The 25,565-nt window shown below is 50.3% G+C and overlaps 1 protein-coding gene across 1 annotated transcript; it reads right to left on the reverse strand.

The window, feature by feature from the left end:
* Positions 1-7,321: 7,321 nt before the first annotated feature.
* DLL4 (delta like canonical Notch ligand 4) lies at positions 7,322-19,601 on the reverse strand. Its single transcript, XM_080394824.1, has 12 exons — positions 19,363-19,601; positions 18,688-19,226; positions 18,290-18,553; positions 17,721-17,778; positions 16,847-17,116; positions 15,763-15,823; positions 15,524-15,654; positions 13,934-14,103; positions 12,648-12,867; positions 11,465-12,173; positions 10,648-10,756; positions 7,322-9,210 (listed from the first exon to the last, which is right to left on the reverse strand). Exons 2-12 carry the CDS (start codon positions 19,153-19,155, stop codon positions 9,205-9,207), a joined length of 2,466 nt encoding a protein of 821 aa, XP_080250950.1. The 5' UTR covers positions 19,156-19,226; positions 19,363-19,601; the 3' UTR covers positions 7,322-9,204.
* Positions 19,602-25,565: the final 5,964 nt, after the last annotated feature.

A 25,565-nucleotide genomic window follows, 5' to 3' on the forward strand; every position in this document is an offset into this window, starting at 1 on the left:
GCCTACTATAGGCAAGATGTGAAGAAATAAAAGTGCCAGCTTATGGTTTGACTGGCACCTTGCTAGGCTTAAATGGGCATGTGCCTCCAGTGCAGGTCTGCAAAAGCAATTTATTTTTCTTCATGTTTGAAAGGTGTTGACCCAACATAGTAAATAACTGGCCATATATATTAGCTGGGTCAGGCCCTGAACTGGGTACTGGATGCTAAAGAGGATTCAGTTAATGTAGTTGTGACAGGTCATTGCTGCTGTGACTGCTGGAGAGCAGGCAAATGCACAGACAAGAGTGACATAACAGCTCCTAGGAGGCTTCTATGTCCTTTAGTGTGAACTGGTATTAACTAACTGGTATTAACCATGTGTCCCTACCACCCCAGACCCTTAAAAATCAGAACTGCAGAGTGTTTGCTTTCTGCCAGCAGCCTCCCTGGCTCTGAGAGATCTCCAGGATCCTGTTAGGGCTCAGATAAACCATCAGGTGACTGGTGAGAAGACATCACTCCTCTGGGGCTTTGGGAAAAGGACCCCTTCTGAGGTCCATGTGGTCCTTGGCTGCTTAAACAAGGGTGTAGAGAGCAGGAGCAGGAAGGTGTTCTTCCCGTCTGAGCCAGGGGGCTCACCTCAGTGTTAGAGGCTGTGGCACTCAGGGAGAGACTGAAAGGACTCATGCCTCAGGTGCCACATCAGGACTGGGGACATCACTTGATTATAGGTGCTCTAAATATAGCAGAGAAAGGCATAACCAGAGGTGGGGGTATGCTGAAAGCAAATTCAGCTACAGAAGTGGAAGTATTTCTACCATGGGGGTGACTACCTGCTAGGGACCACATTAATCCCCATACTCTGACGCCTTAATGTGCTTTCCTGCAGCATTTGCTTTAGTCATCTCGGTGCCAGGTTGCTGAGTGAACAGAAAGCCCTGTTCAGCACCTGTTCAGGGTGTCTGAAGAGGCGAGTCCCTAGGCATTGCCACCTTCTGCATCCAGCTGACTCAGACACCTTGCAGGGCACCTTGCTGCCTTGCGCTTGCTTGCAGTAAAACCCCAGGAGTGACCAGCACCTCATTTCTTTTGTTCCACTTTATGGGATGTGTGAGACTTGCTGCTTTAGCCTGGGACTGGGTGCCTGAGCAGGCAGGGAGAGGCAAGGTGTCGGTGCGGGGAGAGGGCTGTGCTTCACACGCCAGCCAGCAGCATGGTGATATTTCTGTGTGAGCTGAAACGAGGGGTGCTGGGAAGCTGGTGCAGGCTTGGGAAAAACAGTTGGCACTGTCATAATGGGGCAGGAAACGGTGTCATGAGGTGACAAACAGGAAGGGATGATGGCAGTGCAGTGCACCCGCCTTGGGCTTAAACTCAAGGGAAGCGTTCCTCTGCTGTGAAGGATGTGGTGGGAGCATCGCTGCCTCCACAAGTCCACGTACTGCTGCTTGGTTTGCCCAGATGCTCGTTACACTGAGCAGCCATTTAAACAATAGGACAAGACCAGTAAAGGTTTATTTGGGTTTCCACAGCCGCGAGGAATCTGAAGGATATGAATGAGCCCTCACAGCGTTAACACCTCATGTGTCAGGAGAGGGAAATGGGCAGCCATTGAAAGGCTTTCTCAAGGACATGTAAGTGTTAAACGTCCACATCTGGCTCCCTTCAGAGAAGCATTGCCTGCTCCTCAAATTCATGCCTAAGGATGCCTGTTGCACAGCCTGAACTGTCTTAAAAGTAGTTGTCAGGTTTCAGTTAATGGTGTTGACCCTTCCAAGAGTCAGCCTTTGCTCCCAGTTATTTCAGATGCCTCCCCAGGGGAGGATGCTGGAAGGGTTTACCTTTCTCCGTGAACCCTAGATAAGCCCCATGGTTGGCTTAAACTAGACGCTTCACGCTTGGATGGCTGTGGTGAGGTGAGATGAACCTGCAGCTGCTGGAGATGACTGAGAGCAGATTGCAGAGCAACGGCCAGAACCCGTATGTGAAAATATGTGAATCTGATGTAAGGGCTTCTTAACCATGCTGTCTCCATGAAAAAGGAGCTTTTAATACTTACAAGCACATGGACATTTCTACCTGTTCCTGGGATGTAAGTGAACTCTATCTCCAGAAACCTGGCCATGCATTGTATCTAGAGTTTTGGAGAACTTCAAAAACCTCCTCCTAAACAACTTATGACAAGTGTAAATACCATTAATAAAGTGAAAATGGGTGTAATTGTCATGAAGGGAGGGGGTCTAGAGGAAGAAAAGAGCCTCTGTGCTCTTTACATGAGCCTCTGTGCTCAAAGACATGAGAGGAGGAGAAGCTATTGATGAAGAAGCTAACACCAGGACCTGGTGGCCTGAATTGAAAGAGGGGATTAGAGCAGGGCCATTTCTTTTGTAATAATCACGCTTTTATCCTGTGTGGGTTTTTCCCCAAAAAATACATTTTGTTCAGATTGTCAATCTTCCAAAGAACAAATGACTTTATGGGCAGGAACAAAAAATGCTTTGGCAATATTAAACGGTGTTCAAAGAAAAGTAATTGCAAATGCACAGTGGTTCATATCTGCATCAGGAATTTCGACCCTGCTCACAAACAGTTATGGGAGCTGTCTGCCCAAGTACAGGGATCGTCAGAGCTCCTGGATGGTGCTAGGAACAGTTAAATCCTGTTCTGACTGGTGGTGGCCTCTCCAGCTATAAACCTAACTCTCAGCCGATCAGTTTGGATGTTAAATATAAGTTGGTTTAATTAAATTTATAAAAACAAACATGGTGCCTCTGTGACCTTCTAGGCAGTTACTGAAAAAATATAATCAACAAAACCATTGTGAAGCCTGCCACAGCTCAACAAGTCATAAAGACAGATTAAAAGACGTTATCACCAAACAGCCTCTCCTCAAACTGCATGTTCTCATTTATCTGTGTATTTGCAAAACATGACTATGATCAAGGTGCTGTTTTGTACCTTGGGACTCTTCCTGGGATCAACCTGGTCTCCGCACAGAGCAGCCTGCAGGGTGGGTTGGCTGCAGGGATAGATGGACTCTGAGTACTCTCTCCATCTTGGCTGGCAGGAGGAAAGACACGATGCTGGTAGAGGGAATGAAGAAGGATTAAGCCCTTCTCTGGTAGTTACATACTACACTGCTACCTGTGTGGGAGACCAGTCCTTCACTGTCCTACACTCTGAGGAAGAGATTAAGTAATTGGGGGATCATCTGTGTTATGCAGGTGATGTAACATCCAGGGTTATGCTATCTCCAGGCGTGGAGTACTCTATTTGACTTAGCTGTCAGGTCTCCCCTCTCACAACACATGCCAGTTGGAAGCCTGAGTGACCCTATCAGAGGGGAGGACAATGAGACAGAGACTCAGGGAACAGAAGTCATTTTCCAGTCCACTCCAAGTCCTGCGCTTTTAAACTTTACCTGGTCTTCTTCCTGCCTAGGGGTGCAGTCCCACAGTGTGGAGAGTTGCATGGAGCCTGTCACCACTGAGTCCCTTGGGGACTGTGTGGAGGATTGCTGGAAGGCAGTGAAGACCTCTGGGTGGTAGTGACTGCTGGATGAGCCTTGTGAGCAGATCAGCATTGTGCCTTTTCCCCCTTGCAGCTACCAGGAGCTGAGCAGCTCCTTGGACTGAACAGCTCTACTACCTGTGGGGAAGGGAGCACCTCTGGGAAAGGTGACAGTCTGCCACCAAGGTTTAAAAGGGAAGGGACAAAGGCCTCCCAGATCAAGTGCTGTGCATGGAACAATTGCTCTAGCACCTGAAACTGCTCTGTGCAGACAGTCATCTGGTGAGTCAGAGTTCTGTCCTAACCCTGCAGTGTGACAGACCACTGTGCTGCAGAAGTACACTCCAAAGCCTCCCAGGGGAAGAGGAGCGAGGAGGGTGGTGGTGGTAAGACCAGCAGAGGGAGGAGAAAGAGAAAGGGTAATTTTATGGTGCTGAGTCATGCTGTTTCCCAGAGGAGATCTGAGAGCAGAGTAGGCAGGGTTAGAGCAGGTGCAAGAGTGATCAAGGAGACATCTCGCTGCTTTGGGTGTCACCGGCAGCAAGGTCACTACCTGCGAGCTCTGGGAGCTAAGCTGGCAGAACTTAAACAGAGAGAGGGTAGAAAGGGGGAAGTCTTGATGTAGACTCTCCAGAGAGGCTGTAAAATTTAAGTTATGAAAATAGTGAAGCATGGCAGAGGGCCACTGAGTTATGGTTCTCCACAACCAGAGTTTGGATTGTGAGCAAAATGTGCTGGGAGTGTCATATCTGCTGGGTAAAATCAATATGTATTTATGGATCTGGTGTGTGAGATAAGGGAATGACAGGCAAACACAGAAACTGAACTGTCATTTAAGCCACTATAGTACAGGGGTTTTAGTGACCTGCTGCACCTTTCTTGTTTTAGCATGAACTGAAAAAAGACTGAGGATCAATGAAAACACATGAAATGCGTTTTTACAGAGATGGTTTCATCTGTCGGACTAGATGGTTGCAACTGCACAATAACTAATTTAGGCTTTCTCAGCAGCATTTCCTAGGCTGAGAGCTGTTGCTGGACAAGGATCGTGCATAATAAAATGCATTCTGCCTCTTATCCCATTTTAGGCATGCCATTTCAAATTTCTGCAAGCATGCCTCATCTACACTAACTTCACTGAACTCCGTGCCCTGTGCCGTGTTCGCATCAGCACAGTCCTGCTGCATGTTGTCTCAGCACCAGTGGGTGCTGTAGTTACGGGTATATCCCAGCATCTGTTTCCCTTGATCAGCGGGCTGTTTAAAGAGGTAAATGATGAAAGTCTGGAGCCAAAGCTGAACATGGAACAACTCACGTGAAGCGCTGCACAGAGCAGCACCCCACTTGTTCAATCCAGCTCCGAAATTGTTTAAACTGAAGGGCTCTGCATGGCTGTGAAATAGTTTCTATCAGGTGCTAATACAAGCAAACACCAAACTATTTCTCAGAGTCGGGAGTCCATTCTTAAAATTGTTGTTTTGTAACACCGCTTTTAAGTGAGATTGTGCAGTCTTTTGAAACTGAAAGCCAAGTCTCAGGGCAGTCCTTGAGCCAAACCCATAATCTTGCCATAGCTGGTGCAAATTACACTGAATTTAGTTCATACAGTCGGGTCTGAGAAATCTGTAAGCTTCTTGAGAGAAAAAGCATTATTTATTGGTACATTTACAGTCCTGGCATCATCTGTAGTCCTCTAGAGGAATCTTTGAAATTCAGGTTGAGTCTTTACAGCCCCGAAGGCTCCCAGAGCTCCTCCTAGTGAGTTCCTACAGTGGCTCGGAGATGCAGTCACCTGGGTGGGGGCTGGCTGGTGAGCAGTCAGGGCACAGCAGCCCTTGGCAAGGAAATCTTTGCCAAAGGTGTGGGTTAAATTCAGGTTATATTATGTGTTCAGCTAATTTGTTTGTAGTTTCTTTGGCAAGGACTTGGGGATGTGCACACGTGCACAGATTCACATATGCTTTCCATCTCCTCCTGCGTGGAAGCAGGCACCGCTCCTGTTTTTCCTGTGTAGGATCTATGATCTATTCTGGTAGCTGCATAGTGCAGTACTGCCTCCAGTAAATATTCACAGATTTCCTTGTAAGCTGATGCTTTTTTTTCTTTCCTCTCTCCTGTGTGGATACACAAAGGCATGTGTTGTACCTGCTTTACCCTGTGGGATCTACATAATCAGGTCCACGGGTTTTAATGGATTTCAACTCCCTTCTGTCTATGGATACAGTTTCCTGTCTTGTTTCGAACAGGAAGAGCCCAGTCTTTTTTGGTCTTAGCATTCCTGCTAGCCTAGGCTTTGGGAAGACTTCTCTGGCTATTTTCCTGTTTGATTTTTGTGTGTGTTTTGTTTTAAGCAGGACAGAGTGCATGTGTGTATGTAATCCATGTGCTCAATTAAGAGAGGCATCTGTTGGGTTTATTTCACATTGCCGAGGAAGGACTGCAAGCAGGGAGCATCTGCTCGGCTTTTTGTCAATGGCTTGTTTTTCATAATTTGCTCTACAGGGTGAATGTTTGGGGAGGGGGAGGTGGCTTTTTATTGCTGAGTTTCATCTTAAATTTATTTTTATGGTAGCTGGGGAAATTGGCTGGGCTTTGAAAGTTAATTTCACTAAGAAAAGAACTGAAGAGGGAGAAACAAAACCATCCGAAGTAAATACTATTTATGTAACCTTAATAATACGCTCAGAAGGACCCTTATAAACCATTATTTGCTGTATTTTAATGACAAAGTGAAAGTAATATGTTATGGTGCTTTTTTAATGCCGCAAGGTGGGGGGGCTTGTTTTGTCTTTTTTAAAAAAACTAGCAAATTTTGGTTAGATTTTATTTTGGGGAAAGATGGGAAAGGCATCCAACACCAAGATGCTTTTTTGGCAATTTGTCAACAACAACAACAAAAATGTCTGGTTTTAAAATAGAGCAGCAGTGGTTTCCTGTTCTTACAGGTTTTGCTTTTGTGCATTCAGATGTTGGCTGTATTACACCTAGCGGATCTAGCGAGAGATTTCATTGTCTGTAATGTACGTGCTTCAAAGGCTACTAAACCTGCTGGGAGTGTTTTGTACAAGTGTGCTTTTTACACTTTTTTGCGGAAATGTCCTCCAAAAGGGCTGTGGAGGATAATGACTTTGTGATGTCCTGGGAGGACACAGCTGCTGGTGCAGCATAGGGAACTCGGGGGGGAGAAAGTCTGAAACTCCCCTTAATCCCACAAGTGAAAGACAAATCTCACCCATTGCAATCAAACAAACCAGGATACAGTCCTGCAAGTGTAGATGCTGCACAAGAGTAACCTGTGGGCAAGATTTGGGTCTTACTGAAAGTATTTAAAGCAATGGGATTAAAAAAATAGTAATTTTATCTTGTACTGTCAGTGAACCCCCAAGCCAGCACATTTATTAAACCACTCTGAAATGGTATTAAACCTCTATCTTCCATGCCACAAGTTGTCATGGAAAAGGAAGAGTGAAGCATTAATAAAAACTTTCCTGACAGTTCAGTCCCACTCCGTAGCAAGAGAAAATATGTGTGTGTATGTATGTATATATATATATAAATAATTTAAACGTTATATAATGTATCACAAGATAAATATGTATAACTTTTCTGTCAGATGAATGCCATTCAGCTGAAAATCTTTGTTGACATCAGTCAACGGTATAACCATCTTATAAAAAGCAGGGGACAGCAGTTGGTGTGCAAAATGTAAATGTAGGACTGACTGCAGGGAGCAGGCAGATGAGCTTACTTCTGGGGCTTCAAGTAACCTTGGCTGTCGCAGAATCATGGGACCTGAAGTGTAAAAGGACAAACCACAATAAACTTCATAATAGCAGGAAAGTATTTTCATTGCTTGAAAAAAAAAATAAAATTCAAACTTTGTCATCACATTAAAAACATTACATGAGAAGTAATAAACATATTTACACTTCTGTTTTGATTATAAATATACATTATATACAAAATAATGTTATAAAACGTAGAAAGTTCAGTGCTTCTGATTTTTTTTAAATTACTGAAATACTAGTCTTTAAAATAAACTACAAACAGACAAACTAAAACCCATATTATTGATTTCTGAAGGTCATCTTCAAAATGGTCCTATGTGGTCAGAGCAGAAGGTCAGTAGTGGACATTACGAAGGGGTCTTGTCTGCACAGTTCAAGGCAGTAGATGGGCTAGTCCGACAACAGGATTTACAAGGGCAGGAATATTGCTGTCTGAGAGAGAGCACAGTCCAGGTTTCTTGGAAGAGATCTTGTTTCCTCCCTCCTCATTCTGCCCCACCTTACAGTCTCATCTCATCAGTTATTGCAGCACTTTCCACTGGAGTGGCCGGTGTTGTTGCTGTATGTATATAAGAAAAGAGCTTCTGCACGCCTCTGGTTTCCAGGGGCAGGCTTCCCCTTTTCCGTGTATCAGTGGGTGCGTATGAGTGAAACAGGATGAGCCTAGAACTTTCTAACTCTAACCTCCTCCTGTCTTGGCAGAGGGCATGTCAGTGGGTGCTTCACTGTTGGGCATCTGGAACCAAGATGAAGGACAGGAGTTGGAGCTTCACAACCAGCTGGAGCAATGGGGGGTGGTGGTGTGTGTCACACTGCTGCTTCTCCTTCAGAATGTAACAGCTGCAATTTTGAGACTATTCACTGTAGAAGGTGGCACCTAATTCAGAAACATGACATAAACCCCCGAATTTGTGTCAAAATAAGGCAGGGGGGAAGAGAATGAGGAAGGAGAAGAAAAAAGTAACGTCTATTCACAATCACTGGTAGTGCAAAGGGCATGAAAACAGCTGAGACAGCTCAGCACATAAAGAGGTTCTAGGAGCTGATTGATTTTAAACGCATTTCTAAGGCTTTAAATAGAGCTGGGATCACGCCTCATCCTTATTGATGGGAAAGAGGCAGTACACATTCCTTATCACAACTTTTCCTTCTCAAATGTTTAAATCCACAAAAATCCTGTCCCATACTGTGGCTTGGGTCAATCAGTTCTCCAAAGCATCACCCAATGAGATGACAGGTAAATTTGATATTCCTCTTTCCTTCCTCCTCTCGCCCCTTACAGTCTCCAGTACACGCAGCAGGAGAGAGGAGACGCAAATAGATGTGTAGCAGGAAGTATCCACCACCCCTACCCAATACTGTTCAGGGAACTGCAAAAGAGCAGTCAAGTCTCTGTTTGGGCTTGTTAGGTTCTCTTGACACATTTTAGGCACTTTTAAACCCAGAAAAAAATGGAGACCTCGTTTATACTGTATCCATTATCTGCATAGCAATGTGTCTTCACACCTTCCGTGGCAACATCTGTGATAGTTAAGTGCCTCCTCATCTACTGGCACCTCCCATAACCAGAGTTCTGGAAAGCCAGGGGTCTGTCCATGAGGAGCTGGCCTCAGTATCTTTTAAAAACAAATTAAAACAACAACACTTCAACCCCCTCTCTCTTCCCTCTGCCTCCCCTCTTCTATAGCCAATGAGATTCCTGGTATCAAACTTCAAACAAGGGCAGTAAGAACAAAAAGGTGTATTGCATCTTTCAGTAAATTCACAGTCTGTCCAGTTCACCCAGTTCCATCCTCCGCCTGAGAGCAGCAAGTTGCATGTAATTAAAAACAGTCCAATCCAGTTCTGAATTGTAAACAATGCAGCAGGAACGTCCATCTACTGGCATTACCAAATCTGAGGTGCAAATGGGCTGATCTTCAGTCTTATACCTGTCAGGATATAAAATAATACCAGGAATGAGAAGGAAGGACAGTGTACAGAATACTGCAGCACTAACAAATTGTAATTCAGGTATGTAATTTAAACCAAAGCAATTTAAGCCAGACATTACTGCAGTTTAACTATCATGCTCAGTGTTTTTACTGGGTCCAGAGACAAAGGATCACCAGCAAAAAGAGTCATCTGTATGATGAGCAGCCCCCTCTGCCTGGACTGAGGGGAAGAATGCTTGCAAGTCTGGGTGCTTAACATTAGGTCTCTGTAAAAAGCATATGGTATAGGTAAATAGCTTGTGTCAGAAGCATTAAGCTTGAATGATGCAGTGAGATGTTTCAACGGCTGTCATTCTGAAAATAAAAATGCTTCTGGAGATGACCGATGTAAGTGTGGGAGTCTAGCTTTGATCAGAGAGATCTTCAAAGGAAGACACAGCATTTAGGTCAGTTAATGGGAATGAAGCATCTAGCTGTCATTTGTGTATTTGAAAATCCTTTCGCTTAGTCTTAAACTTTTAATATTACTGGTTGGCTTGTGTTCCAGCTCGCCTTCAAGAGGAAATCTGACATCCACCCTGGCAAGGGAGACAGAACCGTGCAGATCTGACTTCACAGATTGCTGCTATATGCCACAGCAAGCTTCTCTTTCCTGGAGGCTGAAACAAGTCCCAGAGATGGCTACCCTGAAGAAGGTGGGTATGGGCTAATATCAAACTGCCTTTAACTTCCATTCTGCTCCAAAGGGTCAGTAATTCTTCAGGAACTGGTTGGTTCCTCAACAGCTGCTTTTTAAAGCCTTCAAAGTTCAGTGCTAGGCCCTTCCTTTTTCACATATCTGTCTTCTGACTTTTCAGTGTCACATCAAAATCTAGATGTGTTTACCAATAATAGCATTAAATTCTGTTAGAGAAGATATAGCTGGAACTTAAACACCAAGAGGCTGGAAAATACCTTACTACAGACTTCGTAAATACTGTTATGCCTATGCACTAACACATTCAGCTACCTTCCATCTTCTGCTGGAAATGTATAGCTTTGCCTCTTTCCACAGAACACAGATTATCCATTGTGGTCACGGGAAAAAACTGTGGCTTTACATCAATGGGTCTATGAACGATTATTATTTCAATTTTTGCTGACTGCCTATTTAAGGGAAAATAAACCGACAATGTGCTGAATTTTTATGGGCTGATGTTCTGTGCTTTCACCCCCTGCTGACTCATCTAAGCTCAAAATCTTTGGCTTAATAAAATCAGAGCTTCTAATGGCTTTATCTTCCATGCTTTATGGTCTGTGTGGCCACAGAAGAGGGGAGTGAATGCTGGGAAGCATTGGGATCCCTGGAAATAGAGTAACCTTCTCAGATGCAATTCTAAAGGACAATCTACCTCTTTACTTTGTGAATTTATGCCTGTCCACCTGTGTACTTACCTCTGTGGCTATGATGCACTCATTCCTTTCTTCTGTTATCACAAAGACGGACTGGTACATTGAATCCCTTGGAGAGCATATCGCTGATATCCTACATTCTGGCTTTTCACTAAAGCAGGGCAGAGAGAGAAGAACATTAGTTGACTACTAACAAGCCTGACTCAAAATCTACCATGAATATGGAGGGATGGAATGAGATAGCCGTGGAGGTGTGGGAGGGAAGTGCAGAGGATGAAGTTTCACACATACTATATGATGGCAGGACATCCCGCTAGAGAAGTGGAAGTAAGGAATAGCTACTGTCCTCCTATGCTTCTGCCACGTCCAACCTAATAGCGTCCTCCTTGGATCCCTCAGTGTAGCAGCCACAAGCAGATCCCAGATAAGACTTACAGCACATGTACCAGCCCAGGCAGTACCTGCCCTTTTCTTTTTTTGAAAAATATTTTGCCTTCTTAACAAGTGAAATACTTGTTATTTTAATTCCTATGTGCCTTAACTGTTGGTCCTCCAAGATCTGTTGAGGAAGGAAAGACACTTCTTTCTTTCACCGCAGACCTAGTCTCTCCCATTCCCCTTCACAGTACCCATACTACCAGCACCCTGCACGAACACTCAGTTTAATTGACTTAGCTAAGGATACTACTTGGCTGTGACACAAATACTCCAGTGTGAAGATTCCTGGCTTTGCTCTGTCTTGTTTTGCATATTATCTGCTTGAGGCTTCTTTCTTGCCCTGTATTTTCTCATCTGCTTTTAGACAGGTATGAAGATGAGGGGTCTTAAGAAAGACTAAAAAGGAAGACCGCATTCTCACCTGTGTAGTCGGAGGGGAGACTTTTCTCCTAAACACTTTTCACTTTTGTAGTATTTATCCTCCTGCGTCCCTCTGCTTGTCAGGTCTTTTACCAGATTGTAGTCCAGTTTATGATTCTTGGGTTTGTAGTTTGATTTCTCCAGCCCACAGTCCACTTCAAGGTCTTTATTTTTGTTGGTGTTTTTGAGCTGGGAAGCTGGAATGAGATTGTCCTTCTGGAAGTCAGAGAGGTTGTTCATTGTCTCCAAGTCCTGCTCTGGGTGCATCCTCATCTGCCTGATGACCATTGCTATCATGCAGAACAGTATGAGCAAAGCCACCAGCCCCACCCCCATGGATATAGCAATCCAGGGGACTGGTTTAGGCGGAAGCGTAACGGGCACTGAATAAACTGGCAATTCACAACGGTTGCCCATGAAGCCAGAAGGACAGTAGCAGACAAAGTTGGCACTGTAAAGTCCGCTGTAGCATGTGCCTCCATTCTCACATGGCCCAGAAGCACATTCATCTCGGGTTTTGATGTCACAGTTCCTGCCACTGTAGCCTGGCAAGCATGTGCAGGTGTAATCATTGATCAGGTCGTGACAAGTTCCCCCATTGGAACATGGGTTTCTGGCACAATCATTGATGTTTATCTCACATTTCTGACCAGAGAAACCAGCCCGACAACGACACACACGAATCTGACCAAGGTAAAAGCAATTACCGTCTGAGGAAAAAGAAGGAAAATAATAAAAAAAAAATATTAGTCTGCAGTGCGCTTCACTCAGAAACCTAAACCTCTCCCTGGCTAGCGTTTTACACTATCTCAAGAAGAGGGAGGTTATTTTACAAAACAACTGCACGTCTAAAAGTTCCTTCTAGTTTACTTAGTTGTACCTCCATGCCTTAAAATTATGCCCCTTCTAAGAGTGTAATCAAATTAATTTCATTTACTTGATTTTGGCATCTTCCCCATCACACGACAAACCTTGTACATTGTTCTGTTGCATAGAAAATGCTGGTGAAAGCCCCCCCTCTCCCCAAGCAAGAGACTAAAATCAGGGTAGACGTAGGATACAGTGGGGGAGAGGGACTAATGTATTAGAGGAAGAGTAGAGGTCAGATTGGATTTCTATCACTTCTGCACTGAAAAGCACAAACAAGTCAGAGACACGAGATACTTTTTTATAAAAAGACTCACCGTTTGCACACGGGTTGCTTGTGCACCTGTCTACTTTTTTTTCACAGTTTGACCCTGTGAAACCGAAAGGGCAAACACAAGTGTAGCTGGCCCCCTGTTCTTTTTCCAAGCACGTGCCGCCGTTAAAGCATGGAGAATCTATACACGTCAAAGCGCTGTGCTCGCAGTGAGTGCCATAGTAGCCAGGAGGGCACAGGCAGTGATAAGCATTCTCCATATCCTGCAAAACACAACATTAGGCCACCGTTACTTGATGGCACCAAACGATAGCTGCTGGCTTGTTGGCAGCAAGCACTGTTCGCTCCCTTCTCATCCACGCTCCGATGTGGCAAAGCAACATTGGGAGAGTAAAGAACTGTGGGCTGGACTGAGAGGGATAGCTGTGAGTCAGCCGGACTGGGCGCATAGGAGTCATCATGCAGCTACACAAGCAGAGCAGATGCAGACATGGGGAGCCTACAGGCAGCCAGAGAAAAACATTACTGTCTAATGGGGTCCCCGAGGTCGTTCCAGAGCAGACTGGCATGTGTCAGCCTACAAAGCTGTGATCAGGCCATTTATCCTCAGCCTGCGAGCCCTTTTTTTCTTCACAAGGGCTTACGTTTCTTTGCCATGGTTAAGTCCCACCGCTTAGATCACAAGTAAACTGTTTCTTCTTTCCAAGTACTCTGCATCCAAGGCCTTGGAGGAAGGGAGCTAGGGTCTTGCACCATTACTTTAATCTAAACATGCATCAGGATTACATTTGATATCTAACATCGATCAGTCTTTATCAACAGGTAGAATCAATCATTGAGTGCATCCGAAAACACACTGAAACACTAGACTGCAGGAAACTGAAAATGCAGAACACTGCTTCACAGAAAGTGTTTCAGCTGATTGCCCACATATTGTCTGACACTAGACTCCCATAGCAGAAAGCAGAAGTTTTCTTTACCTGCTATTAAAATACAGGCTTGGTGCATGCTTCTGTACAGACTTTGGTTTGAGAAGCTTATTCTTTACAGATCTGCTCCCTCACCAGCCTTGGCTCTTGCCAGGCTCTTATAATGGCTGCCACAGAAACCTAAGGATCAGTTGACTAGTTCTAATCTAGATGATACATCTCCTCCTGTAACAGACTTCCTCCCCTGACACCTCTCGGGAAGGGTTCAGTATGATAGTTGTGAGCGTCAGTAATGAGCCTGTGTACTATCAAATTCCCATTATGTTGTCACAGAACCATTTCTGAAAAGGTATACCAGGGCTTGCTTCACACAAAGCCTTTACATTTAAAATGCCCTTACCGTGCAACTGCCGCCATTCCTGCAGGGGTTGCTGTCACACTCGCTGATCTCATGTTCGCAGTCAACGCCAGTAAAGCCAGGTTTGCACGAACACGTGTAGCTGCCCTGGCCAGTGTTCATGCAAGTCGCTCCGTTTTTGCATGGTCTGTGGTGAGTGCAGTAGTTCAGATCTGCAAAGATACCACAAGTTAAAGAAAACCTCTTTGAGAGCTGCAAAGAGACGTTCATACAAAACCCATCTTTTAGTCAACAAAAAGACAGAATTTTCAATGAAGCGTTTCATTTTGCTGTCACTAGGAATACTGGAGATGATTATCCAGGTTATTAACTGTAATAATCTGATGTTTCCGGTTACCATCGGTTTTAGGTATTTTCTCCATACCCATAGCTGTAATAGGTGATCTCTGAATTTTGAAAGACCTGGTAAAAATTTAGCTTTCTTAGTGCTTTGGTGTACTCTTCCTTTTTTGTGTGCTTAAACCCGTTAGCTGCAATGGGATTTAGATGCCAAGTTGGAGAACATACTTCAGAAGCATGCGTTCTCTGAAAGACACATCACAGCGCTATAGATGCTTTGTGCACAACACGTCATGTACTAAAATGGTGAGCCCCATCTTTAAAAGGTGTGCTCCGAGGCATGTTCGGGGGAGGCAGGGAGGAAACATGTTTTGGCTTTAGACATTTGAACGGACACTAGAAATCTTTTATTGTTCATTTACCATGCTCTCTTGTTCTGAATGTTAGTAGTTTAAACTATCTAAATGCTCTGCCAAGCCTGATGGTCCTGGGTTTTTTTTCCTTTAAATTTGAGATAGAGGTTAAGCACACAAATTCACAGGACATAAGTAGAAAATCTTTATTATCTCTATAAATACCATAGAATAATCAGAATACAACTGGTTAATAGGTGAACACAAACAGAAAAAACCCTGCAACTTTGCTTTTCCTGGGCAATTCCAACTTTGCCATCTTAATCTTGTAACTGCCTTGAAAACACTTTGCTTGCTTTGAGCACTTAATGATCTCAGTGCCAGCAGTGCATATACGGCCTTGAGGACATGACTGCTCAGCTGGCTACGGTTCAGTGATTCAATGGGTTGAATAGGTGGAAGTGGTCTGGTGTACCTTAAAATGGAACCTGTACTTTTCATTCTTGCTTACATGATTTTTCTCTCATGCTCCAGACTTATCACATGAGTTAACTTCCTTGTATGCAAAATAAGGAAGGCCTAAATTATGGTGTTTACCTCTGTGGAAACGGTTTAGTAAATTGTTATAGTTGTACAGGGAATAAGTTAAACTTGGCTTGAGTGGGCAGAAAACTTCTCTGTTCAACACTCAGCCAGGTTGTTGTTTTGGTGGGGTTTTTTCCCCCCAAGAGAAAAACTGCAGCTACCAAAAAGGTTTGCTTGTTTTCACACAAAATTACTACAAATACAAGATTTGGTATCTAAGACAGCAGCAGTACAAACTGATGCCTATGAACATGTACCTTGCAGAAATTTAATTCTAGATCCAGTGGGTCAAATTCCTTAGTCCAGTACTGAGGACTAGCCAGTCCCAACCACAAGCACAACCTTCAGGACTAACCTTGATCACAGAAGAGGCCACCCCACCCTTCATCACATATGCACTGCCATTGTGTTTTACAAGTCCCGTGGCGGCAGCCTATATGGGGAATGCATTCATCGCAGTAGCGTCCTTGCCAACCAGGACGACAGCTAAAAGAAAAGTCAAATTAAAACATTAATGACATGGAAAAGAGCTTAAGTTTCTATTACAAGGTGACGTTTTAACTGAAGTTCAGATTGCAATTGCCATCTACTCACATGCACTCTCCAGGCTTGTTGCAATATCCATTCTGTTCGGTACATCCAGACAGGCAGATGGCTGTAAAGAGAACATAAAAAAGCAGAAATGTTTAGGTAAATACACATGGCACTACAGAACACACTTTTAAAAGGGCAAATGTCAGCTTTTAAAAAAGTACTTTGAATAAAGAGTTTTGCGCGTTCAAAGCTTGCTTTCTTTTAAACATTCTTGGGACAAGGAGTTCTGGAGCAGGAGGAAGTGAACAAGGAGAGCCAACATTTGACCAGTCGTCCTTTAGTGTTTCTGTTTATACAACAAATGCAAACTCTTGCAGCTCTTGCTAGAAAAGGTGCAAGAGGAAGCAACATTGGCCTGTGCTAATGAAAGGCTGAAAAAAATCCAACGGGACCCCAAGCCCACAGTGAAGGATTCCCACTACTGTGCCGCAACACCTGCCTCCCTCCTCTGGCGGCAGGAGCAGTGGAGGCGTTCAGGTGGGTGAGCTGCTTGTGCTTTAACTTGGCATAGACAGCGCTGACTGAGGACGTTGGCCAGACCCCTTCCTCTGCTAGCTGGCTCTCTGCTGCTAACGCTCGCAGAAGGGAAGCACAGCGTCAGTAGCTGCAGCCAAAGGGGGCAAAGTCCTCAGCATGCAACTTTATCTCTCCAGAGCAGGGAGCAGAAAGGTCGGCAGGAAAACATGGCCCCAGGTGTCTGCCATGCACAGCGTCTTGTTATGGCGCTGTCACAACGCCTTGTTGTGGCATTGTTTTAAGGAGTGATGGCAAAGGCAGATACAACCGGGCTCGGGCCAGCTGATGGAACTGGACAAGGGATGAGCATTTGGGTCCTGTGTCCCTTCATCCAACTCCCCGGGGGGGGTTGTGTTTCCTCAAAGGCCTCTCGGGCGCCGTCCCTACCCCACGCTAGAGCTAACACCAGTTAGCACAGATGTGGGCTGCAGGGAGCCAAAGCGGGTGATTCTCCCCAACGCGCTGGGGCATCTTGTCAGCCTGGCAGGCATGCCTGGTGCCCATGGCAGCCCCAGTTCGGCCCCGGGGAGCCAGGGGGGCCACCGTCGCTTGCCAGCGGGCCACTTACGCTCGGTGCAGTACTCGCCGGTCCAGCCGGGCAGGCAGGCCAGGCTGCCGTCCGCCTCGCAGACATAGTGCCCGAAGCGGTCGTCGCGGCGCTTGCAGAGGCGGGAGCAGCTTTCGCCATAGTAGTTCTCGCTGCAGACCACCCGGTAGGAGTAGCGTAGCTGGGTCTGGGGGCTGCTCTGCACATCCTGCGACCAGTCCTCGCCCACTGACAGCGACCGCTGGATCGACATCTGGCTGATGAGCCAGTCCTCGGAGGGCGGCCGGGAGCCTGCGGGAGAGCAGCCCCGCGTCAGCGGCCAGCGGGCGCTGCCCCACACGCCCCCCGACCCAAAACCCGCCCCCAAACCCGGCAGTACGGACACACACACGTACAGGGTGCGTCTGCGGGGGGTGCAAGGGCGCGCGCAGAGGTGGCCAGTGGGGCGGGGGTGCTGGCCTGGGCCGAGGGGGGCTCAGCGGAGGGGCCTTTGAAAGCGAGGGCTGCCGTGAAATATCCTTTTCCTCTCTGCTCAGAAAAACATCCCAAAGCCATTATTCCTTTCCAAAGGGCGGAATTCGAGCAAGGTGTAAAATACAGGAAAAGGCGGCCGGGCTCGCTGGCAGCCTCCCGGCGTTCTCACCGCAGCCCGCCTCGCTTTCCCACGCCAAAAATAACCCGGAGGAAACGCAATTGTGTTGGGAGATTGGGCCGGGGCAGAATCAAAGCGGCCCCTGATGGATATCGTTGGGGGCCCGGCTGCCGGCGCTGGCAGAAGGCGGCCCCGCAGCTGTGGGGTAAACAGCCGAGCCCGCCCCGCCGCGGCTGGGGGGGGAGGGGTGAAGGGGGGGGGTGTCCCGTCGCGAGGGCGCCCCCTGCCGGCGCGCGCGGTCACCTTCCGGCAGGTAGTTAGCGGGCGCGTGCCAGGCCTGGATGATTAGCGAGAAGGTCCCCTGCGGAGCGGGGAGAAACCAGCGTCAGCCCGGCACCCCCCGGTACCCCCCGGCCCGCTCCGCGCTTCCCTCGCTCCCTCCCGCAAGCTGCCGGTCCCACCACCCCCGCCCTCGCTTTTATTTCTCTTAATAACATTTAGTGTCCCGACTGCTTCTGGGCTGGATGCGCTGTTTCATCGCGCTTCCCCCTCCCTTTTTAGCTTTTTTCCTCCCCCTTTTTTTTTTTTTTTTTTTGCCTTTTTTCTTTTTTCCTCATTTTTTGCCTTCCCCCCCTTTTTTTGCCTTTACCCCCCTCATTACCTTCTCCCCCTTCTTTTCCTTCTCCCCCTTTATAACCTTCCCCCCTCTTTTTTTGCCTCCCCCCCCCCCCCCCCCCATTTAAAGGAAGTTCTGCCCGTAAGTCTGAAGGCGCAGGCAGTTTGTTTACCCTGGGGCTAGAGCGCGCTGCCGCCCGCCTGCCCCGCCGCCCTCCCGCCCCTCCGCCGCCAGCGGCTTTAAAGCGGAATCTCACCGGCCACGTGAAGTTAAAGGGCAACTTAATGGGGCTGTCAAATCTCTCCGTATCCTTGATGCTGAAGGTGTTTATTCCTAGAACCGGGGTGATGATGCTGCCGAAAGTGCAGGAGCCCGGGGAGACCACTGCCTGAAAATGCTTCAAGCACACGCGAAAGAAGGTCCTGCAGTGGGGGGAGCAGGGCTTCCCGCTGGCCAGGGACCCGTGGCTGTTCACGAATTCGTGCAGCTCCAGCTGGAAGACGCCAGAGCCGGACACCCTCTGCACAAAGGGGAGACACACAAAACAGCCCAATCACACCTTACCCCGGCTTTGCCATGCAAACTTGCTGCCATCACCCACTTTACATTTCGCGAACCCTTTTTTTTTTTTTTTTTTTTGCCATGTGCCATTACCTGCTGCAAAATCATTAACAGAAACGTCAAGCCAAAGGTGCGCCAGGCTGTCATCCTTGTGTTATTCAAGCTTCCAGTTCTTAGTGCGTTTAGTTTTCCTTCTGTATTCCTCAAATGGTCCAAGCGAGCGCTTCGCGTGCGAGGGCGAAAGACAGGCGTCGCGGTGGCTCCCCTGGAGCAACCTGCTCTTCCAAATACTCCCCGGGCACCAGCAGAAATCGGAAGGTAAAATCCAGGTGGCGATCCGTCCCCCTTCTGGGAATTAATCCTGCAGCCGGCCGCCGACCTCCGATCGCTGCCGTCGCCTTTATAAACTCCGGAGCCGGGTGGGCTCGGCGAGGGGCGCGAAGCGGGGGGAGGGGGGGGTGGGTGCTTGTGCGGGACCGCTCCTCCTTTCGCCGGGGCTGGCGGCGCGCAGTCAATGGGAAACTTGCTCCGCTCCGAGCTGTTTATATAGTTGCCTCGCATCCTCACCAGCTCATTATGTAAACTGTCAGTCAGCCTCCCGGGCGAGCCCTCCCCTTTTCCATCTTTCCTTTCTGGAAAAAAAGAACCAAATGTTGCGGAGAGCCCTCATATCCCGAATTAATACCCTGCCGCTGCCGCCGCTGCCGCGCTGCCCGCCGAGGAGCCGAGCTGATTACCAGCAAGCCCAGCATCTGTTGAGATATTTACTGGGAGAGTTCCCTCGAAAATCAGACGCCCCTCCGCAGAGCAGCTTTCCGCGGCGGCTGAACAATAGAAGATGAAATGTGTCAAAAACACGCTTGTTAGTGCGTTCGCTCGCCCCTCGCCCCCCGGGATGGCCGTGCGGCTCTCCGGGGCCCGCGGCAGGACCTGCCCTGCCCGCCGGGGGCTGGCCCTGGCCCTGGCCCGAAAGCAAAAGTAAAACGGCTCTGGCCCGACGGGCGGGCACCCGGGACGGCCCCGCCGCCGCTCCGGGGCACAGCGCCCTGCCCGGGGGGGGGTTGCGGAGGGGAGGGGGGGGGGGGGCAGGCCCCGCCGTTATCCCTAATCGTGCTCCGGGACACGCCGGAGGAGGATGGGGGGGGGCAGGTGATGTATGGTTGGCAGGGGGACGGGCATCCGCGGGAGCACGGTCGCCCTTCTGAAGCCGGTGGCAAACGAGCGCGGAAGCGAGGTGGCCGGGGACGGAGCCCGGCTTTCCTGCTGCTGCCCCGGCCCCCAGAAACAGGGGCAAGGGGCGGGGGGGGTGGGGGGTGGGGGGGTGGGGGAGGGGAGGGGGCGCTGGCAGGCAAGCAGGGCCCGCGGGCCGTGTCAAGCTGCTTGGCAGTGGCCGGTGCCGGGCTGCGGTCTGGCGTGTGCCAGCAAAGCCTTTGGCCTGATTGCAGCGGGCGCTCATTGTTGGGTCGCGTGTCCCTCATTAAAGCCAAGCACAGAGGCGGCCTTTCATGTGGCTTTTTATTTCAGCTTGTTAAATGGATGGGAGGCCGGAGGGGGGGGTGGGGGGGAGATAAACCCTCAGCTGTATGATAATGAGGTCTTGCCACCTTTATGCCAGCGCCCGGCTCGCAGGGCTGCGGACTTTGCCGCGTGGATCACCTGGGGAGCAGCGCTGCGGCCCCGGAGCTCTCCCGGAGGGTCCCCTCTGGCAGCGTGGGTTCCCCAGTCCGAGCTCTCTCGGGGAGGGGGCAATAAAGGGGGAAAGTGGGGGACCTGGCTCGTCGGGGGGCGAGGTGGCGTGGGGACGGCGCACCCCAGCTAAACCTCTCCGGCCGTCCCGCTTCCCCGCGCGTTCCCAACAATCCGGCCGCTTTTCCGGGAAGCCAGCTCGGGTCCGGGATGCGCCCAGGGCCACCTGCGGCCAAACGCCCGGGCTGGGGCCGGGGGGGCACGGCACGGCTCGGCTCCCACCGAGCGGCGGCGGAGCTTGGCGCGGGGGAGAGCCACGGGTACAGCCGCCGCCGTGAGCGGTGCCACCGCACCGACACGTGTGGGTTGCGGACGGGTCCGAAGAGGGGGCCAGGCCCGGAATCGGGGTCGCGGCCAAAAGGGGATTAAAACTCCTCCTGGTGCCCGCTGCGCCGGGGAAAGCCGGTGTGTGTGTGTGTGTGTGTGTGGCACAAGCGCTGGCAGCGTCGGGGCCCGCACCCAGGGCTGCGTGTCCGTGCGTGTGCGTGGGCACGGGCGGGAGCCGTGTCCGTGATGGAGATGCAGCGCAGGGCAGAGGAGCTCTTTTGTCTCGGCCTCGTAAACAAGTGGGAAGGAGGAATGTGTCGCCGCTGATGAACTCGGAATTTTGCAGCGATCCGCCCGGCCAGATCCCGGCTTTACCAGCAGCAGCGTCAACTGTCAAAATCAAATCTGATGCTAATAGCTTCGGTACTAAATAAAATGAGAGGCCAGATAACATCAGTGCTTGATAAATGGTAATGAGTGTCTAACCTAGGGGAACAGAAGGGCTGTGGGGCTCTTTAATTCAGTATTGAAAGGCTAGCTGGGTACGGCAGGCTCTAGCAGATGTTAGTATGTGTGTGTTTTGATTTTTGACTTGTATTGGACGTTTATTAGGCTAACCAGAGCCACCCCACGCATGGCCACTTGGTCCAGGCACCATCTGGCACAAGCAGGGCGGCGTGCAAGAATAGGGGCTCGCTTTGGTGCTGAGGATCCACAGGCAGCATCTACCATATGGACCCGGAGCTAATGTAGGTTAAAGCAAGACAAGCTGACCGCCGCTTTTCACAGCTCCGCCAAAGCTCTCTGCCATCCTGGCGGCGTGCACCTTGGCGGGGGGGGGGGGGGGGGGGGGCGCTTTCACCCCCGCCCCCCAACCTGCTCGGAGGGGTGCGGGCCCCCCGCCCTTGGGTGGCCGCTCTTTGCCGGCCCAACTTCGCACCGAGTTTTTCTTGTTCCAGGCAGAAGCAAAAGTCGCTCCGGCTCCCCACGTCCCGTCCCGTCCGCCCCCGCCCCCCCCCCCCCCCCCCCCCCTTATATTTAGAAGCTCGAATGAGTGGTGCAAAACAGACATAAAATCCTCCTCGAAACTCCGGGGCATTATTTTGATTGCAGCTATAAAAAGAGCCCGCAATAAAATAATAACCGGGGAATAAACCACCTGCTGCATGTTGACACACACGCACACGGAGTTCAGATCACAACAAAAAAAAAAAAAAACAACAACAAAAAAACCAAAAAGTTGCATTAATAGCATCAAGCAGCTGAGCCTGAAAGTCGACAGGGAGCAGATGAGAGGGGCAACCCCTGCCAGTCTCCCCGCGTCCAACGCGCCACCCCGGGCCACTCGGGCGAACAAGAGCGCAGCGACCCCCAGGAGCCTCGGCTGGTGCCGCGGGGCGGGGGCCGGGCCGAGGGGCGGGGGCCCGCGGAGCTCTGCCGAGGGGCGACAGCGGGGTGCTGCCCGTCGCCCCCCTGCCCGGCTCTGCCGCTCGCTTGCTGGAGGTCAGAGCGCCGTGTGTGCCCCCCTCCTTCGCGCCCCATTTGCTGCTGGTTTATCTCCAGGCGTACGCGTGGCCAGGCCAAACGCATCTCGCTAACGAGACAACGTTAATTAATTCCGGGCGGGTGAAAGTTGCCAGCCTGCCCAAGCCTTCCCTCCCCCCGAAGCCCCCGTGCCAGGCTGCCCTCCGCCGTTCCCGGGGGGGCGGAACGACGACGTCCAGCGCTCCCCCCCACCCCGGGATGTGCCCGAGCACCCCCCGTGTGCTCGCGGGCTGCAGAGCCCGGGGTGCTGCGAAGGGCTCGGCATCGCCCGCACAAACCCAGCGGGGGCACCTGCGTCGCCCCCCTACGCCACCAGCCCCGCCGTTCCCTGTGACAGCCGGTGTTTTCCCACCCGCCCCACGGGAGGAAGCCCCCGCGGGGGTGGGCCCGTGCGTGGGGGGCTCCCGCCAGTGTCGCAGCCACCGGGCTGCTCTGGAGGTCCTGCCGCTGCAGAGCACCTGTGCCCGCCGCCAGGGCCGGCCCGGCGCTCCGGCCAGCCGCGGTGCCACGCGGCTTGGGGAGGGGGAGGCTGCCCCTGCCCCCCTCCGGTGGCGCCCCCCCGGTGTCCCTAAGGCAGCCCGCAGCCTGGCCGCTTTTGCTGCCCGGCCGGGTCAAGCTTGGCGGGGGAGGGTCCCGCGGCTTCCCCTACCCCGGAGGAAGAGCCTTCCCCGTGCCGGGAAGGGTGCGGGTGCCCGGCCCCCCCCGCCCTCGGCGCGGACCCCTCCGGCGCGGCTGGGGGCCGCAGGGGCAGCACCCGGCACTTTGGTGCCCCGCACCCCCGGGGCTGCCCCGCGCCCTCCCCCCCGCGCCGGGCGGCTCAGCATCCCCGGCCCCTGGCGCGCCTTGCGCGGGCGCGCTCCTCCTTTGCTGCCTCTGCCGTCGGGGCTGGCTCCGCCGGTCGCCTCTCTGGTGCCTCAGTTAGCCACACGCCCGTTTATCCGCTGCGCGCCAGCCCCTCCGTGTGCACAGCCCCACTTTGTGAGCCGGGTTCCCCGATGGCTTTTAAACGCCTTAGCTAGAAAGTTGCGCGTCGGTTCAGCGCTGGCACGTGCCGAGCGCCTTTAAGAAAAAACAAAAGAAAAACAAAAGAGAAAAGGAAAAGAAAAAGAAAAAAAAAGAAAAGAAAAAGTAAAGAAAAAAGAAAAAAAGAGTAAAGAAAAAATAGAAAAACAAAATAAAAAGGGAAAAGAAAAAGGAGAAAAAGGAAAAAAGAGAAAAGGAAAAATAAGAAAGAGAAAATTTAAAAAAAAAAAAACCAAAAAAGAGAACAAAAAAGGAAAAAGAAAAAAGGGGGAAAGGAAACAGAGAAAAGAAACAGAGAAAAGAAATAATATAGGAAAGAGGAAAGAAACGAAAGAGAATAGAAGAAAAAAGAACCGAAAAAGGGGAAAAGAAAAGAAGGGGAAAAGAAAAAAGAGAAAAGAAAATAGAGAATAAAAGAAAAAAGAGGAAAGAAAAGGAAAAGAGAGAAAAGGGAAAAAAGAAAGAAAAGAGAAACGAAACGAAAAGAAAAGGGGAAAAAAGAGAGAAGAAAAGGAAAGGGGAAAAAAGAGAAAAGGAAAGAAATCCCCCTTGCTTGTTTTGTTTCTGCCTAAATGTCCATGGCGCGGCGCATCCCTCCGGGGAGCGCGGCTCCGAGGGGTGTTAATGTGGTCGATTTGGGGTACAAATGTTTGGAAATGTTTCCCGGTTGGCACAGAAGGAGGGGGGATTTGCAAACTGTTGCTGCCACATGGCCCCTCCAGCCTGCCCATTCTCATTGTAATGAGGCCGGCGCGTGCCTCATCTGCCGCGGGCGCTGCACGGGCCGGCCCCGCCGCGGGACAGCGGACCGGCCCCGCCACGCACCGCCCGCCGCGGCGCCCGGGGGGGAGCCCGGGGGGGAGCCGGGGGGGAGCCGGGGGGGGGGGGCGGGGGGGGAGCCCGGGGGGGAGCCCGCGGTGGGAGCCCGCGGTGGGAGCCCGGGGTGCGGCCCCGCGCCCAGCCCCGCCGCGCCGCGCCCGGGCCGTTAGCGCGACCGCGGCCGGCAGCGCGCCTCCCGCCGCAAATCGATGGCTTCTTTTCCATACAAATGCCTGCTTACGCCTTTCTGTTCTCCATCTGTTTGTAGCTAACACCTGCCATTCAATAAATCGATTTGGCCATTTAATGTAACAGCTTCCCGGGACATTTCTTCGTGCCAGATGCCACAGCAGCTCCAAACCTCCACCCAGCCCGGCGCCCCGCGGCACAGCCACCTAGCCCGGGGCGGCAGCAACCCTCCGCCGGGCGTGGAGCGGGGCTGAAAGTAAAGAAAACATTAAAAAGTACTTTTTTTGGAAAAAAAAAATTAAAACTGACCGCAGCAATCTCATCTTCTTCTGTAATGCTGCAGTTCCCAAACACCTGGGAGTGACGTCCCGGCTGCCCCGTGGCCCACGGCGCTGGGATTCCTGTGGGTCATAAGCCTCAGGGCAGACTGTCACATTTTGGGTTCCCTTTTATTTCACTTTAATTTATATACTCAAAGTATATTTACAGATACTTTGCACGTTTGAAGGCCTCAAAGATGCTCTGCCCGCAGGGTTTACCACCCCGCAGCGCAAAGCACGGCTGCCTTGGGTCTCCCTTACACGGACCTTGTGTGATGAGGGGCCCCCCCACCCTTCCAATTGGGGGGGGGGGGGGGGGGCACGCTGCGGTCCCCGACAGCAAGAGCAAAGAAAGGTGAGTTCTTCCCGTGAGCTGCTCTGCCCCACGCTGGGGCGAACCTTGGCTTTCCCTTCAGCTGCTCCACGAGGGCTCCACGCTAGGCTCAGCTGTGGGGGAAAGGTGGATCTCTCTAGATGTCACCCCACAGGGCTCAGGGGAGGGAAAACAGCATCCTCGGGGGTGTGAGAGAGTGGCGTAATACAGCATGGGGAGGTTACAGGACAGTTTCCCATGGAGGAAGGGAGCAGCCCCAGGCTGGCCGAGTTCCTCCTCCAGAGCCAGTTTTGGTACTGCTGGGATTTTGTTTAACAGCGTTTGTTGGATCATTTATTGTGCTGAGAGTGCCCAAGGCCTTTGAAAGGTACCTTTATTGCTTTAAATCTGAATAAATTAATAAATGCATAAAATGAAACGTATAATACAAAAACGCAGTTATAGCTATATACATATTTTGGCTACGTGGGTCTGTTTCCTCAATTAATTCGGTACAGGCCACGGATACCATTTGCAAGTGCACCTGCCTGTAAAAGCCTCATTTCCTTTGAAAGTCAGCAAGAAAGGCGTGCAGGCGTCTGGCACATTTACCTGCGATAGCAGGGTGAAATTGGGATTTCTCATAAAACACACCCCTGGAAGCTACGGCTGGAGCCAAGAGTAGGTACCTGGGGGATGACCACATCTTTCTCTTTTCTTGAACCTCAGCATTGCAGGTGTGATTGGCA

Source organism: Falco punctatus (genome assembly GCF_963210335.1).
Source record: "Falco punctatus genome assembly, chromosome: 7".
Taxonomy (NCBI): domain Eukaryota; kingdom Metazoa; phylum Chordata; class Aves; order Falconiformes; family Falconidae; genus Falco; species Falco punctatus.